Source organism: Lepidochelys olivacea (genome assembly GCF_965140295.1).
Source record: "Lepidochelys olivacea isolate rLepOli2 genome assembly, chromosome: 10".
Taxonomy (NCBI): domain Eukaryota; kingdom Metazoa; phylum Chordata; order Testudines; family Cheloniidae; genus Lepidochelys; species Lepidochelys olivacea.
The window spans coordinates 56,876,869-56,897,373 of record NC_140420.1 but is presented as its reverse complement, the minus strand read 5'-3'; the positions used below and the strand labels follow the sequence as shown (position 1 = coordinate 56,897,373).

At 41.2% G+C, this 20,505-nt stretch overlaps 1 protein-coding gene across 1 annotated transcript in view; it reads right to left on the bottom strand.

Moving 5' to 3' along the window:
* LOC311527906 (thrombospondin type-1 domain-containing protein 4-like) overlaps positions 1–20,505 on the bottom strand; it is a 336,872-nt gene that overhangs the window by 260,536 nt on the left and 55,831 nt on the right. Inside the window, exon 4 of the mRNA XM_084642345.1 lies at positions 10,194–10,624. Coding sequence (XP_084498471.1) covers positions 10,194–10,624 — 431 coding nt within the window. The remainder of the gene's footprint in view (positions 1–10,193; positions 10,625–20,505) is intronic.

The window sequence follows — 20,505 nt, the reverse complement described above, 5'->3', positions numbered from 1 at the left end:
TTCCTTCAAAGTAGGAGACCAGGTCATGGTCTTAAAGGCGCTCCAGGCCCATAAAATGGAAGCATCGTGGGAAGGGCCATTCGTGGTCCAGGAGCGCCTGGGAGCTGTTAATTATCTCATAGCATTCCCCACCTCCAACCGAAAGCCTAAGGTGTACCATATTAATTCTCTAAAGCCCTTTTATTCCAGAGAATTAAAGGTTTGTCAGTTTACAGCCCAGGGAGGAGACGATGCTGAGTGGCCTGAAGGTGTCTACTACGAAGGGAAATGTGCTGGTGGTGTGGAAGAGGTGAACCTCTCCATGACCCTTGGGCGTATGCAGCGACAGCAGATCCAGGAGCTGTGCACTAGCTACGCGCCAACGTTCTCAGCCACCCCAGGACTGACTGAACGGGCATACCACTCCATTGACACAGGTAATGCTCACCCAATTAGGGTCCAACCTTACCGGGTGTCTCCTCAAGCTAAAACTGCTATAGAACGGGAGATCCAGGATATGTTACAGATGGGGGTAATCCGCCCCTCTGAAAGTGCATGGGCATCTCCAGTGGTTCTAGTTCCCAAACCAGATGGGGAAATACGTTTTTGCGTGGACTACCGTAAGCTAAATGCTGTAACTCGCCCAGACAACTATCCCATGCCACGCACAGATGAACTATTAGAGAAACTGGGAAGGGCCCAGTTCATCTCTACCTTGGACTTAACCAAGGGGTACTGGCAGGTACCGCTAGATGGATCTGCCAAGGAAAGGTCAGCCTTCATCACACATCTCGGGCTGTATGAATTTAATGTACTCCCTTTCGGGCTGCGAAATGCACCCGCCACTTTCCAAAGACTTGTAGATGGTCTCCTAGCGGGATTAGGAGAATATGCAGTCGCCTACCTTGACGATGTGGCCATATTTTCGGATTCCTGGGCAGACCACCTGGAACATCTACAAAAAGTCCTTGAGCGCATAAGGGAGGCAGGACTAACTGTTAAGGCTAAGAAGTGTCAAATAGGCCTAAACAGAGTGACTTACCTTGGACACCAGGTGGGTCAAGGAACTATCAGCCCCCTACAGGCCAAAGTGGATGCTATCCAAAAGTGGCCTGTCCCAAAGTCAAAGAAACAGGTTCAATCCTTCTTAGGCTTGGCCGGTTATTACAGACGATTTGTACCGCACTACAGCCAAATCGCTGCCCCACTGACAGACCTAACCAAAAAGAAACAGCCAAATGCTGTTCAGTGGACCGGAAAGTGTCAGAAGGCCTTTAACAAGCTTAAAGCGACACTCATGTCTGACCCTGTACTAAGGGCCCCAGACTTTGACAAACCGTTCCTAGTAACCACAGATGCATCCGAGCGTGGTGTGGGAGCAGTTTTAATGCAGAAAGGACCTGATCAAGAATTCCACCCTGTAGTGTTTCTCAGCAAAAAACTGTCTGAGAGGGAAAGCAACTGGTCAGTCACTGAAAAAGAATGTTATGCCATTGTCTACGCTCTGGAAAAGCTACGCCCATATGTTTGGGGACGGCGTTTCCACCTGCAAACCGACCATGCTGCACTAAAGTGGCTTCACACCGTCAAAGAAACTAACAAAAAACTTCTTCGGTGGAGTTTAGCTCTCCAAGATTTTGATTTCGACATCCAACACATCTCAGGAGCTTCTAACAAAGTGGCTGATGCACTCTCCCGTGAAAGTTTCCCAGAATCAACTGGTTAAAATCGTCCTTGAGATGTGGAAAATATTGTTAGTCTTTATGTACTTGGTAGTATATTTAGAGATGCATGTGTCTTATTAACTCTGTTTTCCTAGAGCTCCAGGAAGAAATCCCAGCCAGTGTTTCACCCTAGCTGAGATTTGGGGGGCGTGTCATAAATATAAAGGGAAGGGTAAACCCCTTTGAAATCCCTCCTGGCCAGGGGAAAGCTCCTCTCACCTGTAAAGGGTTAAGAAGCTAAAGGTAACCTCGCTGGCACCTGACCAAAATGACCAATGAGGAGACAAGATACTTTCAAAAGCTGGGAGGAGGGAGAGAAACAAAGGGTTTGTGTGTCTGTCTGTAGTCGTCTTGGCCGGGGACAGAACAGGAATGGAGTCTTAGAACTTTTAGTAAGTAATCTAGCTAGGTATGTGTTAGATTATGATTTCTTTAAATGGCTGAGAAAAGAATTGTGCTGAATAGAATAACTATTTCTGTCTGTGTATCTTTTTTGTAACTTAAGGTTTTGCCTAGAGGGGTTCTCTATGTTTTTGAATCTAATTACCCTGTAAGATATATACCATCCTGATTTTACAGGGGGGATTTCTTTATTTCTATTTACTTCTATTTTTTATTAAAAGTCTTCTTGTAAAACACTGAATGCTTTTTCATTGTTCTCAGATCCAAGGGTTTGGGTCTGTGGTCACCTATGCAAATTGGTGAGGCTTTTTATCCAACATTTCCCAGGAAAGGGGGAGTGCAAGTGTTGGGAGGATTGTTCATTGTTCTTAAGATCCAAGGGTCTGGGTCTGTAGTCACCTAGGCAAATTGGTGAGGCTTTTTACCAAACCTTGTCCAGGAAGTGGGGTGCAAGGTTTTGGGAAGTATTTTGGGGGGAAGGACGCGTCCAAACAGCTCTTCCCCAGTAACCAGTATTAGTTTGGTGGTGGTAGCGGCCATTCCAAGGATAACGGGGGTAATATTTGTTACCTTGGGGAAGTTTTGACCTAAGCTGGTAAAGATAAGCTTAGGAGGGTTTTCATGCAGGTCCCCACATCTGTACCCTAGAGTTCAGAGTGGGGGAGGAACCTTGACATGGTGGCAGCGGTGGGATTAACCTGAAATCATTTTGAGATCTGGTAGCGGCCATTCCAAGGATAACGGGGGTAATATTTGTTACCTTGGGGAAGTTTTGACCTAAGCTGGTAAAGATAAGCTTAGGAGGGTTTTCATGCAGGTCCCCACATCTGTACCCTAGAGTTCAGAGTGGGGGAGGAACCTTGACAGCAACCAAGGGATCTACAGCATTTTTAACTCCCACTTTCAACTTACTGAATTCATGGCTTCCTGATAAATACATGCACTATGAAGAAATTCTAGTTACAGTGCTCCAAGAGAGCATCAATTGTTAATGATATGTGTTATTTGCAATATGTTAACACGAACAACGTGGTAGGCGCTGTCCAACATACCAGAAGGGCAGCCCCCTGCCCACATTTTTTTTCAGACATTACTATAAACGAGCAAAAAAGACAAACAGAGGTGATTTGGGATAGCTTTGATTTTAAAATGGACTTTGGCTTGCCCATTAATCACCAATAAAATCTGAGCCCTTTGGAATTAAAACAAATTAGAATGGCCAAGACTGAGGTTTAAAAATTGGCCACTGCATATGAAAAGTATTTTTTTCCAATCAGTTTCACAAGAATTTTTATTTCATGCCAAATAATGTAATTGCATTCAAGTGGGAACAGATTGTAAGCAACTTTGGTTTGTTTTTTAAACGTATGTTATTTAATTTTTATTATCAATTTTCTGATAATCAGTACAATAATTCCTTTTAAAAGATACAGGGCCCAGTTCTGCAGCCCTTATTCACATGGGTCCCAATTCAAGAAAACTTCTATTTTTAGGGCCAACGCTTATGCACTTTCAGTCCTTTCCTGGATTGGGGTTGTGATATATCACTGAATCATGCAATTAGTCCTACTGATTCCTTGAAAAAGTATGTACTACTCAGTGTGAGTAAGGATTACACAGTATGCAATCAGCATTATGCACAGTATGCAAAACAGCATTAAGAAAAAGACAAGGAATGCCAGTAACATACCAATACTATATATTGATGCGTATGAGATCCATATAGGATCCGCATTAGGGGAACCAGAGGACCTCAAGATCATGTGGTAAACTCTAATACAAAAGCATTCTCCTTAAGGATTATTGATAGGGGAAAAAAAGAAATAAAAGAACAAAATCCCATATCAAATCCCCTCCACAAGACCTGGGAAGATAAAGCAAGTCAGCAGGACTGTATTCTGGAGATGCTTAACTGCTTTGCCCCACATTTTAAAGAAAATTTGTTTATTATTATTACTGTCAACATCTTCCCCAACAGTCAAAACATGCAATATTTTTCAAAGCCATTTCTGAAGGAGAATCTGCGTCTTTCCATTTCAGACAGGATTACTTTTTTGTGACCATCAGCTAAAAGCAGCTTTTTAAAAACTCCTTATTTGCAGCCTCAAGGTTTTTATTAGGGCCCGTTAAAAAAAATATATCTGTCAAAAATTAGGTTTTCGAGTAACACTAATTTTTCATGAAAGGAGTCTGCTTTCCACAGAAAAATGTCCACTTTTCCATCAAAAAAGCCTAACACAAAAAAAAATTATTCAGAAATGCCACCCTGGTTCCGCTTGAGAGTTGTCTTTCCATGGCAATGAGTACTGGATGCCTCATGCCTTCATCCTTTTCCATGGGTCAGGCTACCCAGCTAGACCACATCTCCTATGAGATCTCACAACAAGAGAGGAGACCATAGTGCATCATGGAAGATGTTCTACTGCCAGACAGCCTGGCCTATAACGAAGAGTGGAGACATATCTCCCCCAGACCACAACTCACATGAGGCACTACAGCAGCACTTCCAAAAAAAAATGTTCAGTGGTCAGCTGAAAGTTTTCCCGTTTTCTATTTTTTACCAAAAAGTTCAATCTTTCCGTGGAAGAAAACCTTATTTTCCAATGAGCTCTCACTAGAATTGTTATTTTTATAGCACTTAAGTCTGTGCTAGGCAATTTGCTTGCTCCCCACCTCAGAAGGTTTAATCCTGCACGCACCTACTATACACATAGCACCTATTATGGTACTATTCCCTCTTCAGTTTCACTACTTACAAAATTACGCAATACACCTGGAATAGCAGGGAGGGATGAGGTGATCCTGATTGCTTACAACTCTATATCCCCTTTAGTAATGGATTAGAACCACTAACGTTTAGTCAAAATCTCCTTTCATAAACATTTAAAAATAATATGGGATTTAGGACCACTTTGTCAGTGAGCCACGGCTCTGTGGGTGTGCAAAATTTGTGCAAGTGTCCACTTGCACCCCTTGAAACCTGCATATGTATATGCTAATTGTGCCTCTAGCTATTTGATTTCCTAACACATATGCAGGTTATACATAAAATAAGAGCTAGAGATAGAAACGTGTCTGCACAGGCATAATACAGTGCTAATGACTACTAAACTCTTAAGGGCCTATCGGGGCATTTATATTAAAAGAGATAGCAAAAGTATGTCCTGCATTTTGCTCAAGGAAATGAACAGTTTATATCCTCTCAGTGTTATGATCTTCAGATCTTTAACGGTGGCTTTCCTATTTCCAATTCAGCCATATTTATATTTGATGGAGGGAAAAGGTCAAATAGAGACGCTCTTGATCATCCAGTGTTCTGAACACTGTGGCCGATACTACTGGTATTTCATCTAAATAAGGTGCAAGACTCCTTTACCTTCCTGATGTATGATAATAAAATACTGCGTTCTACAATGTATTCAAACAATATAATGTTTTTATTTGTTGTAATTACTTCTCAGAAGTTCAAGGATATGCAAGTCTTCAACTGTATTCTTTATAACTTGGGCAAAATTATTGTCTCCCATACCCCTCCATCCTCACCTCTCAGTTCTAAATAGAGTTGGAACAATCATGACTGTTTTTATTTAGGATCTTCTAGCACTGTATCTTCCTAAAACATCTTTAGTTTTGCACTGACACCATCAATAGTGTCCACAGAGCTCCAAAAGCCATGTTTATTGTGGCAAAGGGTCATGTAGATAAATAGAGGAACTGGAGACAAGCTAGTAAGCTTTTCTTAGAGCATCATGATGGAGCTGTCATTTTCTAAAAGATCTTGATCCCACTGAAGAATAAAATAATTATCAAATTTTAAAAGTTAATAAAAAATAAGACATTCATTAGGATTAGAGCTGGTTGACAAATTTTCATTGGAGCAGTTTTCTATCTGCAAATGACATTCAATTAAAATTAAAATACCCAAAGGGAACATGTCATTTTGATGATATTTTCTATGGGAAAATTTCAAAACAATTCACACTGGCATGTTTTGTCTAGTCTTTCTCATTTCATTTCATGTTTTGTCTAGCCTTTTGTCATTTTAATTTCAGTATTAATCAATTTTAACGTTGCATTATAATTATAACATTTTATATTATATGTTTAGACATTATTAAAACAAAAAGTTTTGATAAGGTTGCTGCAATTTTTCCAAAAGAAAATATTTTTGGAATCTTCATTCCACAATAAATTTTGACTTTTCATCCCAATTTGAAATTCCATTTGCTGACTAGCTCTAATCGAAACAGTGCTTAACTGGAAAAGCCCCTCTATGCTCTCCTAGGGAACAGAGCTAACATTAGAATAATAAATGGCAGTGAGATCCTATAACAGCATGTGCTGACTCAGGAACTAACGTAGCACCCTGTCACTCAGTTCCCCACCAGTTTACATTAATTGAGCTCCGACTGAAAGACAAGGAGTTGGCAGAGGAGGCCAATTAATGGAGTGGAGATCCTGCTGAGGGGCTAACGGCATGGAAGACTCCCCAGCAGTTAGGACTATATAAGCAAACAGGAAGTTCTGGAAGGAGATGGAGAGATTAAGGAAGGCAGAGGTAGGCAGGACTGGTTGCTGCTATTACTGTACGGTACCTCAGAAGCAAGTGGGGAAGCTGGCTATGGATTGTAAACATAATATATAACCAAGCATAATATATACGTGGTGTTTAAGAAGAGCTGGAGTGATTGTGGTCAGTTACTGAGGCTGGAAAGTACTCTCAGGAGACAATCCAGGACAGATCCTAATTCAGAAAAGTATTTAGTATGAGCTTAAGTGCTTTCCTGGACAGGAGAATCAGGGCCTAAATGACTACTGCTTAATTAGGATAGTAATAGAACAATTTATGCTTAATGGGGACAGCTTCTGCCAGCACCAAATCATTAAGTAGCACTTCACCTAAGAAGAAAGTTCAAATGCTGTGGATATCATTTTCATTCAGTGCACTATGTTACTTAAAGAAAGTATCTTTTTTTTTTTTAAACTACCTCTTCTCTTAATTGGGATGGGCCACATAATTCTGTCTCAACTAAGACAACAGTATAGCAAGATAAGAATTTCTGCCCCAAAATCATCAGGAGAGGACAAACGATGTTTTCAGAGGTCTTTTTCCCCAGCATACCCACAAAAAAGGCATCCATAATGTGAAGAGGCGCCATCCAAAATTACTGGCACTGATGCAAACCCCTAAAATGATTGTTTGAAAGAGGAAAGGACTTCACTTTGGCCCCTCTTTCTAGCAGTTATCTGCAGGACACAAATGCGGAGAGGGGCAAGCCATCTATAGCTGTAGAAGAGATGCAGTCGTCACTGCTGCTGCGCATCCTCCTATAGGCATTATGCTTGCCATTTGTCTTCACTTGCATAATTTCTCTAGGTATTCCTGCTGGAGCAGTACACTTCTCTCCCCACATATACACAATACGAACAGAGCCACAATAGAGCCCTAAGGTCCAAGCTGCTTTACTCTCCCCTTCCAAAAAAGAATCCAGTAAAAATTTTAAAATAGGTCAAAATTTGGGCTAAGCTCTCCACTTCCTTGCCCCCGCCATTTAAATTTTCTAACTCTACCTGATTAGCTGATTTTTGCCATTTACAGTTCAGTGTTTCTACTTTCTCAATTGCATTAAGATACCATTCACATTTGCTGATTCCTCTACTTTCCTGGTCAACTGCCTGAGAACTTTTCCACTTCTTTCCAAAAGGTACAAATGTAGTTTGCTTCTTTGAAGAACGCTCATTGCTCATGGAATATATTTGACTTGGAAACAGTCCCATTTCATCTTACTATGCTCTCAGATGTTAGCTCCTCTCGGTCACAAATCTTAATCCCTATTTTTATTGTTTTAAAGAAATCTACTAAAATTATGGATCATATATAAATCTGAAAACAGTAATTGTATATATTCCAAAAACTTTGAACTCATTCTCTACATTATTAAAATACAGACTTTTTTGAATGACTTGGGACAGTTCCTTATACCTCCCCATTTTATGGTCTATTGAAGAACACATTTTACAGTATATAAATCATATGAACAGCTCATTAATATTTGGAATTAATTTGCTACCCATGATATACAGCACCCTCCCTCACAACAAACATTTGACCTCTGGATTTTACAAAATTAAGAAAACATATTAGGTCTGCCATACTAATCCATTTCATTTTAAATTAAAAAAAAATTTCCGAGTGTCTTTACAGTCACCGGCAAAACATTTCAAAATTACACAACATAATAGGCTCTAAAGCCGCAAGTGACCATTTTACACAAGGAGGAAATAATTTGTTATATAAATAAGATTTAAACACCTCACTATCAATCACTCTCTTTTCAAGACTTCAGCCTTGGAAAAACTGCTATACATCTGTACACAGATTTGCACATACCTAGAGAAGTGTAAAAAAAAAATCCCCAACATAAACCAACAGGACTTCCATCATACAGGAAAGCAAAGCTGAATTAGGCTAAATCCTCATTTTAAGGTTCCATATTATGAGGCAGCTGTAGTGTATCCTGACTTCTGCACAATGCTCAGTACTGAGTTCTACCCATTCTCCTCTCCTAAATGTTCTGTTCATCTCCTTTTCCAGCTGCAGAGGCTGCTCTAAGCTGCGCCAACCACCAACGGCCCCAAGGAACTGCTATCACAGCTAGGGACAGCTAGAGTGGAGAGAAACAAGACAAGGCCAGTAGCCTGACAGCGGAAATGCTACAGAATCTGGAGCTCACCAGAGGATTCCACCTAGACAGGAAAGGTCCCCCACAAGCTGAATCAGACTGACAGCTTTAGAATGGCTTTGCATTGCTGATTCAGGGACATTCATATATTTTTTGCCTTTTATTTCTGTATTTTTGGAGAAACAAGAATAAAGTGAAATTGCCCAAAATGTCAGAATCTGAACCTAGTCTGGTTCCAAGTAAGCTTTGGCGTGCATACCTCACTGAGACAAACAGAAGGGGAACAGGTAATTTCCCACCTTTGATGCTGCTGCTGTTTGACCAGAGAGTTTCCTGCAAGCTGTCAAGTCAGCCCCTTTTCCTCAGAAATGGAAAATCATGGGTGTATTGCTGGGATTATCTCAGAGTAAGCGCAAGGGTTCTCAACCAGCCAGCCAATTGAAATTGAAGGAGCAAAAAACAGAGCATAGAAAGATAAACTTTGACAAGGAAGCACAGGGTCACAGGAACTACCCAAGAAATGAGGCCTCAAAGGTGGGCATGGCCGCAGGTTGCTTGATGGTAAGTGCATTCTCAACTATATTTTAAGCCTTGAGATTCTGGCATGAACTAATGAAGGTCTGTCTTTGGGGAGTGATAGGAACATAGAGTTAATATTAAATCAGAAGAGTGGAGCTGTTAGAGATTGAATCGTTAAAATGATATACACTGACTTCAGTGGATATTAAAATCAGGGCTGGTCAAGGTAAGCATTTTCCTTTTTTTTTTTTTTAAAGGTTTCATTTACTTGGAAAAAAAATTGTTTTTCCTATAGAAAAAACAAAAGGGATATGAAAAAGGGGAGGGACGACAAAACAAAAACAACAAACCAGAAAACCGAAAAGTCCTTTTTTACTGAAAGACAGGAAATTTTGATCAGAACGCAAAATTTGGTTAAAAAGCCACTTTTCATCACAAGTAGTTTTGAAGAAAAATTTCAAACCAGTTCTAATTAGAATGGGTTGATGAGATTGGTACCTGAGGGGCATGGCACAGTTATCCTTTACTAAATTTACTATGAGGTTGTCAAAGGGTAATGGATCATGGGGAGAAATTACTACATCACAAAATTATATTTTAAGCTGAGATATTAAAATAGCTTGCAGTTTTATTTTGCCTGTAGGCAAAATTATCACACTAATTTTTGGTTTTAGAACATAAACAGCAGATATTGAAGTATAATACACAGAGTATCACAAGCTATTTCTTGAGACAGCCCTCCAAAACTATATTGTGGATATTACAGACCCATGCTATTCTGAGATTTTCCCATCAATTAATTTAAAATCTGGCATGAAGAGACACATTCTTCAAACACACCATTTGCACCAAACTATGGACTCAATTACACGTGCAGGAACAGTACCTCCTCTCTGGCTTGGTTCTGTGCCTTTGAGAATGCCGGCTGCCTCTCAACGTTCCTCTGTTCAGATGGCTGTCATTGTGGCCTGTAGAGGAAACTGAAACCCAAAGACCGCTCTGAAGCTGCTCCTCGTTTCTGTGAAGTGGCACGGACGTACGGATGGCAGAGATGACATGGCCGGAATAAGGGGTCAATGGATCTTCATGACGGCGGGAATGCTGGGGTGCGAGAGTTCTTTCCAAGGCTGGGTACTGTTGCCCTGGCCTAGAATAGCCCCTGTTGTGGTAATAGCTTGGGAGGCAGGGCCGGGTTTGCTCCATCACCCCACCACTGCAACTTCGAGAGCAAGCAGACCAGGGGCCCCAACTGCCCCATATGCCTGGGATTCCTGCACTGCTGTCTTCAGAACTTTGTTCTTCTATCCTCTGGGGAACCTGAGGACACAGATGGACAGAATTAGGGTAACTAGAAATTGCACTGCAATATAAAGGAAAGCTCTACTTTCCTTTTAAAAGCTATTAATTCCATCCTCATGGAAATTAAAACCAAACTGACTGGGAGCTGATTAATTTGTATTTATTCAGACGCTATGTCAGACATTTGCTTCACTCTGCTAGCAAAGGAGGTAGCATCCCTCCTAGAACCATCAACCCTTCAGACTAAAAGTTGTTTTTGGACTTTCTGGACAGGGCTGGATTTCCCTTTGGCCTCCACGGTGGAAAATGCTGCTCAGTGCAAAGTTCAGAAGCATGTAGATGGAAAACTATTTTTTTCCCTCCACATCAACAGCAAAGTCAGATGGGAGGGGAAATTAGTTAAATAAAAAACCTCAAGTCACTTACCACACAGTGACTGAAAGACAACATACAAGATCAGAGTTACATTTTTGTTCTCTGTGACAGAGACTAAGATGTCTCTGCTTGTTTCTCCCCTGCTTGTGACTGAACAATAGTGATTGCAAGTGGTAGATTGAGGTTTACATGACATTTCAGACTGAACTTTTTACAGAAGCAGCAAAACCAAAGAGGACAAGAAAGCTGCATTATTGAAAAAGTGCACTGCATCCTCTTCTTTTTCTATTAATGCACTCTGCTATGGGCTGGATTGTAACCTTACAACTTCAGAAGCAGGTCAGGAACTGGATTATTAATCTACTTCCGCATTGTTCAGAGAGAGAAATAAGATGATGCAGCTTTAACAGGAGCAGCTTACTTCCCTCAGCTGCACAGCTTATTCCCCACTCACCTGCATGACATGAGGAGCAGCAGCCAACCCATGCCTGTTCTTCCTCATGTGCAGTGTCTAGCAAGGAGGATAGCCTGCACAGGGCAGTAATGGGTTTCCTAATTCCTCTGTATGGCCCAGGGTCACGACTGAGACCTTTTAGTACTGGGTTGAGTATTTCATATTTGAAATTCAAGAGTTAAGGCATTTTGATTAGACATAGTTCATGACAAGTTTATTTGCTCTTAATGAATGAGGCTTTGGTCTTCTAATCAAGTTTCCAAGGCAAATACTCATGATTATGGATATTCAGAAGTCTTTTTTACACAAATATCTTGTAATGTTTGCTGAAACTTGCTGTTTCAGGTAATGTTCCTGTCAATACATTTGTTCACTAGTCTATCCACTGAACATGAATACAAGAACCACACACTCCAAGGAACATTTCACTTGGAATGTGAAAGATGGAATAGTCGTGAATAATTTGTTACTCCTTCATGTACAAATATGCAGCCATCTCAAGGATGAGCTTTTAAAAGATAGACATACAGATCTCTCTCTAGGTCACATTTTCTTTTCAAAGGATGGCCTCTTAATAACATAACTGCCATTAATGGTTTTGTTCCATGCATCATTATGTAGTAGGGGAGAGATTAACAACTAAATATTTGCCTCCAGTCAAAGTCTGATTGAACTGCAAACCCTCTCAGCCAGTCAGAGCACATTACTGAACAACTAGCTATAAACATGGGAAGGCTTTAGTGGAATGTGGTTTGCAAATATGGCTTGAATACACTATTACAAAATAACCCAAGCCAGAACAGGGTTTGTGGTGGACTATGTAACTGTCAGCTGTGGTCTACATAATCGGAAACATTTCCCCCCCTCCGAGGTTCCTCTCACTCTTTCATCACCAACCACATTAAAAAAAACAACCCTGCATTTAATTGTAACTAGCAAATAATAAAAAGCATCTGTATTAATGTGATGTGTTCTCAGTTTCTGCAATGTTACTTAGAAAATAGGAGCAGATGTCTCTCTATTTAATATTTCTTTTTCCATGGGTAGCCCATTTGGCATCAGTCTGTTAAATCCAATTGCCTGTACAACCAAATAACTACATAATGTCAAAATTATGAACAATATGCAACAAGGTACTGGTTTCTGGCAGTTATATTTGCATCTATTTCCAATAACAGAAGAGCACTGGCTCATAATATGACTAAACTTCTGAGTTATTCATCAATTTGCAGTTTCTTCACTGAATACTCACTATTTTTGAACACTGGGTTAACACAGCACTATCGTAAATATAAAACTGCCCCATGTTAGATTAAGATAATCATCCATCATCTTTCTTGCACTCAGCCCTAGTTTGCTGTGAAATTTACTTGTCATGGAAGTAAACGTTCATTCTCACCAGAAACTTCAAATTGATCAGCAATCAAATTGATTGCTCAGTTGTCATTTTTATGGTGATTCACTGCAACTTTTTGCAAAGCCACAGGCATTCATCCAGGCAACGATTAGTATCTATCGGTTTGCAAACAAGCTCAAACAATCACTTAAAAATGAAGCATTTTGTTCCGTAGAAAGAGAAACAGACATAAACATGACAAGTGTTGACCTGCCAGAGAAAGACCCTCCTGTCTGTCAGACCTCAATATAGCAAGAATTGTTTCAGATAAAATTAAACTTTGACTGACTAAAGGCAGCAGAAAAGTAGTTTCACCCATCTTAATGTCTAGTTTTACTGCTGAGATAGCACTGCCGGCTTTAATCTAGGTATTTAAATCAGAAGGTAATAAAACAAAAAAGTCTAGCATGTCTTATACTCTGGTATATTCATTAATGACTTATGCACACAGGTTGGGGAAATTCTGGGAAAAGGGGAAGTTTAGATAGCAGATCTGACAGCATTTACATAGCACATTTCATCTTCAAAGCACTTTACAAACATTAACTAAATCCTCACATCAGTCCTATCAGGTTAACTGAGTGGGCATAATTCCCAGTTTGCAGACTGGGAAAACAGAGATTTTGATTTGCCCAAGGCTGCAAAGGAGTTGGAGTCTGAGGGCTCATATACATACCACTGCAGTTTGGACTACATAAACCTCTTTAAACTGAACTACGTTAATTCAAACTATGTACCTTTTAGTTCACATCCACAGCATCCACACGGAGAACTTACAATACAACACACTAGCATGTATTCACCCCCCCACACCTGCCCCCAGTTCTAAATGCAGGGCTTTGTAGACATAGCCTAAGACGACCTATGTAATCAGAGGTCCCTGGCTCCAAATCCTATGCTCTAACTATGCCTCTGTTACTCACCCTTCAAGACTTCAGTTGTCCCTTGTGTAATATGTATTTGCCTGAAGGAAGAACCTGACAAGAGATAGTGGGAGCGCTCCTTTTCTTTATCACTATGACCTTTTGTTTGCAGTTAAAATTATCTAGAGTTCTTATAACATTTATTTCCTCCCCTGCATATGTGTCGGGGAGAATGTGAAACACATGGTGAACATAGTACCTTTCTCCACTAACCTAAATCAATCTGTCTACAGATTTGACAAATGGAAGACATCAATTAGGCCATTTAGTCCATCTTCCTGCAGAGAAGGATTGTTTCCTACTGTATATTAACTAGTATTATCCAGTCTAATTGTAAATGCACCAAAGAGCTTGTCCTCTTCTTTTACTCATGAAAAAAATCTATCATTCTTCTGAAACAAAAGCTGCAATACAGACAAACAGCAGCTTCTTAAAACCAAAGGTCAGAGATTTTCTAAAATCCCCCCCAACCCTCGTAAAATAACTTTTCTACATATAAAAATATCCCTAATTTAAACTCCAAAATGTCATGAATTTCCTGGGCCAGAAGCAAGTTCAAGGAAAGACAGAGGAAAATCTAGCCTTCCAGTGGTATAAGTCTCCCAATTCTAACTGCTGGGTTGTGAGATATTAGATCTTAGATCTGTCACAGCAAACAACAACTGACAATTGTTTATCCCGGGCATCGAGCTTAGAGAAATGTTGTTGGCAATTCCATATTTGGGGGAAAGCAAGTGGCTGCTCAAAGCTGCTCAAAGATTTAGACTGTTCAAATTAGCCTCAGCAAAGATGGAGCAGTGGGCAGAGTGCAGGGGAAGTGCATACTGAACACAGTTTATTATTACTAAATAATAATAAGGGTAGGATTTTCAAAGCCTGAGAGTTAGACACCCAGTTTAATAGGATTTGTCCATTAATACCCTTAAACTCTTTTGGAAATCTGAGCCACAGCTTGGATGAGAATTGCTCAGGGATGTGGTACTACAGGTGTCAGTCTGAGTTACAGAACGGATGTTTTATGTAACCACTCAAAAAAATTACAAGTGCACAATCAGGGAACGATTCAACATATTAAAAATTCACAAGTTTAAAGTCTGGTCTCTTGTAGCCCTTGTGAGAGGTAAAACAGGGGTTTTGCAACATAGAAAAGGGGAGATGCTCAGGCACCCAACAGAGCCCATCACACACTGGTCCCAGAAAGACTCAGATTTTGGACTTTAAATATGTGGGTGTAAACACCTCTAAAATAATCTGAAAAGGGTCTTCTATCCCTAAAGTGTACAGGGATTTAATAAATCCCTCTATGCCTGGTATAGTGGGACTCATGGTAACTAAGGCACCTGATTTTATAGGTTCGGAGATAAAAAAAAGTCCCTATAAAATATTTTAAAATTTTATAAAACATGTTTGTGGGGTCTGGAACGTTAATGATGCTGTGACCTTCAAGAGCTGTGACAGCGTATGGCAAAGTTCAAGGACATCAGCTGCCTCTGGAGCTGGGGTGGATACCAAACTGAACAACAAAGAGGTGCTGATTAGAGTTTGTAAACAGGAACTGTACTAACTCAACTCATTTGTGTTTTATTTAATCATTTGTATTCGTCTTACCCAATAAAAGTCACTGTAGTTAATTACAAAGGCATGACTACCTTATTTGGAGCTAGAGACCACTCCTAAAACAGTTTTTCTGAAATGTGCCATAATCAGAATACATAATGAAGCTGAATAGCAAAGGATTTATCAGCATTCATTTAGGGTTATTTGCATTACTTATTTGTAATTCACACGCCTCTCCCAACCTCATTCCGGTAAGACTGACACTGTTCCACACCACCCTCTACTCTGTAGTAGAAAGCTGTATTTTTTTGTGGCAGGAGTCATTAGGACCATGTCACCAGTATCTCTTAATTGAAACTCTGTGTGTGTGTGTGTGTGTATATGTGTGTGACAGCTCTTAAGCTAGAGGACAAATCCCATATAGCCTTCAGCTGTATTTGAACCCACCCAAGTATAATCATGAGACTTGATCTGTGCCCAAGAGAAGACTAAAAATGTGCCCAAGATTAACAAACGAAAGTCTCTCTCTATAGCAACAGAGAAAAAAGCCACAAACATACCCCAACATTATGAAATATGCAGTCAGGCAAACTGTTAATATACAGGACTGATATTGTGGGAAGTCTTCATCTTAAGTATAACTAGCAGCAGATATCTACAAAAGCTGAAATTGATGAAGGGAACTATCTAGGAGAGCAAAAGATTAAATTAATCTAACCTGGTTGAAATAGAATCATGAACTAGATCTCAGGACCAAACTCAATCCCAGCTTAAGCAGGTGCAACTCTGTTGATTTAAATAGGAGCTGCTGGATGCTCAGCACTTCAGAAGAATCAGGTTACTTATTTAAGAGCTTAACACTAGGTTTTGTGTAGGTTGGTGGGCTCTTTTATCAGTCAAGGAAAGAATCAACACCAAAGCCAAGTCTGTTTCGGGCACTTGCCTTAATTCATTGGTTAAACCAAATACATGGACAACAAATCTAGCTAAAGTAGTTCCTCTGCTCCACCTTGTCTACGGTGCTCAGAGATATGGTCCTCCCCTGTCTCAGTCCCTCCGGATCTCTGCCCTGACTCAGGAACTTCCTGCAGGCACCTATCTTCTCCTTCAATTCTTATGTTCCAGGCCCTCTACCTGGGAGTCACCTAATAGCTAGGTTTTCCCCCCTATTGGAGAAGGCTTCTGACAGTTCTCTAGACCAGCTGAGCTCTTGCTTTTATAAAAACCAGGTCCTCTTCAGGCTATCAGCTGACCCTTAGCCCCACAGCCTCAGCTGGGATGCAGCTAATTAGTCACATGTGGGGCCAGCTCCATTTCCCCTTAAAGGGTCAGTAATCCCAACACACACTTTCTTGACCTTAATACATTCAAGTTCTTAACTGCACATGAAGACTGATGAAGTATACAGGCAGTTAATTAACCCTGTATGTTAGGGAAATTTACAAGCTCAGCTGTTGAAGCTGGAAGAGAGGGTAAGATTAGGAGGATTAATCACTTTAGAGCAAGGGGTATTGGGTCTTGTAAAGGTGCAGCCAGCTGCCTAGCTCCAGACACAGGAATTTACAGCACTTTTGTACAGTAGCTCCATAAATTCATTAGCTTCAGAGAAGTTTACAAGCTCCTCTGACAATGCATGCTGAGCACATAAACCAAAGAACTGCAGTGTCAGGAATTGACACATACAGCTGATAGAAAATTTTTAAAGAAATATTATGGACAATAGTTTCATCAGGTCCAGGGTTGAATTTCTGGAGGGAGGGAAACAGAGTGACAGAATAGCCAATAACCTAGTGTTTACAGTGCTTGTCTGGGATGTGGGAAAACCAGGTTCAACTCCCTGCTCAGCCCAATTTGGAGCCAGTACCCCAACAAGGTTACTGGCTATTTGGGTGGAAGGGGCAGTATTTAAAAAACACAAGTTTTCTAAAGGTCTCATTTTTGTTTCATGTTAAACAATTTCAAAACCTGGAATTATTTTGCAAAATGTTTCTTGGCCAGCTCTATGGACAAGTTCCATTCATGAAGGCTACAGAGCTTGTAAGCTGCACATCTCTAGATTTTTCTCTTGAGAAAACCAGAGGAATGAAAAGAACATATACTCATCCTAATAGTATGTTAAAAATGTGAAATAAAGCATTCAAAAAAGATAAAGAGAGTTCAAGATTTAGTTTCTCTTATAATTTTAACTCCCAAAAGTTGCACATATATAATATTTTGTTCTCTTATTTTCCTAGTAAAATGTAAACTTTAAAGCATTGTTATTAATGTGTACAATCTTAGCATATGTTATGGAAGAAAATGTAATATGATAGATTGTGTGTGCTTTATTACTTTATATATTATTCTCAAAAACATTATGAAACCAAAGCATCTAGAAATGGGTCACATGCAACTATTATTGACATTACAATAGTACCTGAAATCCCCAACAAGGGATCACGGACTCATTGTGCTGGGCACTATACAAATGGTGGGGGTGGGAGGAAAAAGGGGGAAAAAAACAAAAAGGAAAAAAAAAACAACCACCACCCCAGAGAGTTTATAGTCTGGACAAGAGTCCTTCAGTGAAATCCTCAACCAGGGGTCTCAAATACGTGGCCTGCAGAGTTATTTCTTATTTCCTGTGGTCCGTCACAGGCGCCGACTCCACCGGTAGCCAAGCTCCCCTTACCCCTTCGAGTACACCACATCCCTGCTCCTCCACCTGCCTCACAGCGCTTCCTACAGCCAAACAACTGTTTGGCAGCACTTAGGACTTTCCAGGAGGGAGGGGGGAGGAGCAGGGATGTGGCATGCTCAGGGGAGGAGGCGGAAAAGAGGCAGGGCTGGGGCAGGGATTTGGGGAAGGGGTTGGAATGGGGACAGGTAAGGGGTGGGAATAGGTGGGGCAGGGGCGGGGCCTCATGGAAGGGGTGGATTGGGGGTGGGGCCTGGTGCAGAGGGAGGGGGCTTTAACCAAAGTAATTCTAAAAGTACATGAGTGTTTAGTGGTCTGAGTGAGCTGCATTACTAAGTGTTTCTATTTTATTAAAATTCTTCTTCTCATTACAGTTTTTAAAAAGTTAATACATTGACTTTTAATAGCATACTATATTACTCTTCATTTTTTTCATTTTTGACTATGCTTTTGTATCGTTGTATGAAAAGGTTTCAGTGTTGCGGCCCTCGGGCCAATGTACTAGCCCTCATGTGGCCCTCGTGGTGATTTGAGTTTGAGATCTCTGTCCTAGGCCCTATGAAATCAATGGCAAAACTCCCTTTGGAGCCAGGATTTCAACCCCTGAACCTCCAATGTGCCGAAAACCTCCTGTCAGGTGCTAAGTGCAAAAATCAGTCATTCCAGGATTAAATTTTACTGTAAAAAATGTCCTTAAGGAATCATGGCAATATAATAGTTGAGGAATATCACACGGCTCGCTCCCAGCAGGGCACCCTTGAGCAGTCAACCATGGCAATACAGGTGAATCCTGCTTCAGCTTCCTCCTTGCTGTCCGTGGGGTCAACCAAGTTGCCCATCTTTTCTCCCACAGATCAGACAGATGGTCAATTACCACACATGAGAGAAGAATGATGTTCTTCTTCAAGTCCAGCTCAGGCCCTAAGTCTGGGGGTTATTTTTTAGTACAATTCCAATTCCTCTAAATCACCAACCTGCAAAGTACAACAGATGCAAAGGCAGTAGTTTTCCATCCCTACTCCAGGGATGCCATCTCCAGGTCACCCACCCAAGAGTCTACAACCAGCCTGTTCTGACTTACTCTACCCTTATTCCAGGGCCCATTTTCCATCTACCTGGGATTGAACAAACCCAGTTCTGTAATTCCTGAGCCTCTGTTCCAGAGCCTCCACACCACTAGACATTCTTCACACTTATTACCATTCTGTCGCATCCCTCACCTCAGGGCTTCTACAAGACGGCTTCCTGAAGCATTCCACTCCTCAAACCCCTTCCGATGAGAGTCCTAACCCTGCTGAACAATTCCAAAATCAGCCTCTTGCTCTTTGGTTTGGCCTGCCGTTGGCTGAGCCAGTTCTTCCCTTTTACCTAGGGATCTCCACACAAGCCTTCTACCTGGCATGTTTCCCTAGCTCTGGCCAGTACTGTCCCACTGACTCCTCAGTTCTCTCTCATTCACCCCAAATATGGTTTTTTCCCTCTCTCCAGACTCATGCAACTCTCCCCAAGCAACTTCTACTAGTGCCCTGCTACTTCCTGTTCCTCCTCTTCCTACGTACTGCCCAGCTTTTTTGAGAAGCCATGTGAATTCAACCAGGCCCTACTGCGAGGCAGCTAATTAGTCCTATTCCCTGGGCCTGATCCCTCCTAAAGGGGCAACTCACCCTGTAACAGGGACCAAATCCCTATTTTCTTAAACAACTCAATAAGATTCTCCTTAGACAGCACAGCAGAAGAAGGTTTTTAAGAGGAACTTAAATCTGAATAATATAGGGACCAGCAGGCCAACCAAGTGAGGGAGCTCTTGACTCTGAGGAAAAAAAGAAACAAAAGTTATTGCTGGAAAAACTGACATACAAATGGACAAGAGAAGGAATGCTGGCAGAGCGGAGGCAGCAGGGGGCAATAAAGGAGGATGAACAGGGAGGAGCAGAGTTGGATAAGGTTTTGAATGTGTAAGCAGTGTCAGGATGAGCTCCACCCTGACATCTGGTGGTGAGGTGTGGCAAGTTGTGGAAAAGAACTTCAGGGGCCAATCTCATTTGCATAGGCACACCCACCATGCCTAGAATGAGACCATAGCTGCCCAAATGGTCACTTTGGCTGCTGTGGGATCCCCAGTGTCTCTGTTATTGGGGCAGGAAGAATAAATTGTTATTACCCTGATTATGGGAACTGTGCTTGGAACTGTACGTGGCCTTTTGTTATGATGGAGGGATTCACCATCAACTAAGTAGCACTCGCTAGGCAAGGGTCATGGGTTCCAAAACTGTGTGAAGGGAGAGAGGCTGGGGACAAGTATTAATACTTGGTGGCATGGGCCCCTTGGTGAGGGCCTTACATGCTAATTGCACTTCCTCCTCTCTCCACTGTAGAATATTGATTTCATTAGAAGTCTAGTTATAGGCTGCTGAGCTCATTTTGGGCTGACAGTGCACCAGCACTGGGGCTCCCCTACTACGAGCTGAAATCACTGAGTGTTGTATTAAGTAGTGGGGGGAGCCTGAAGATATATTG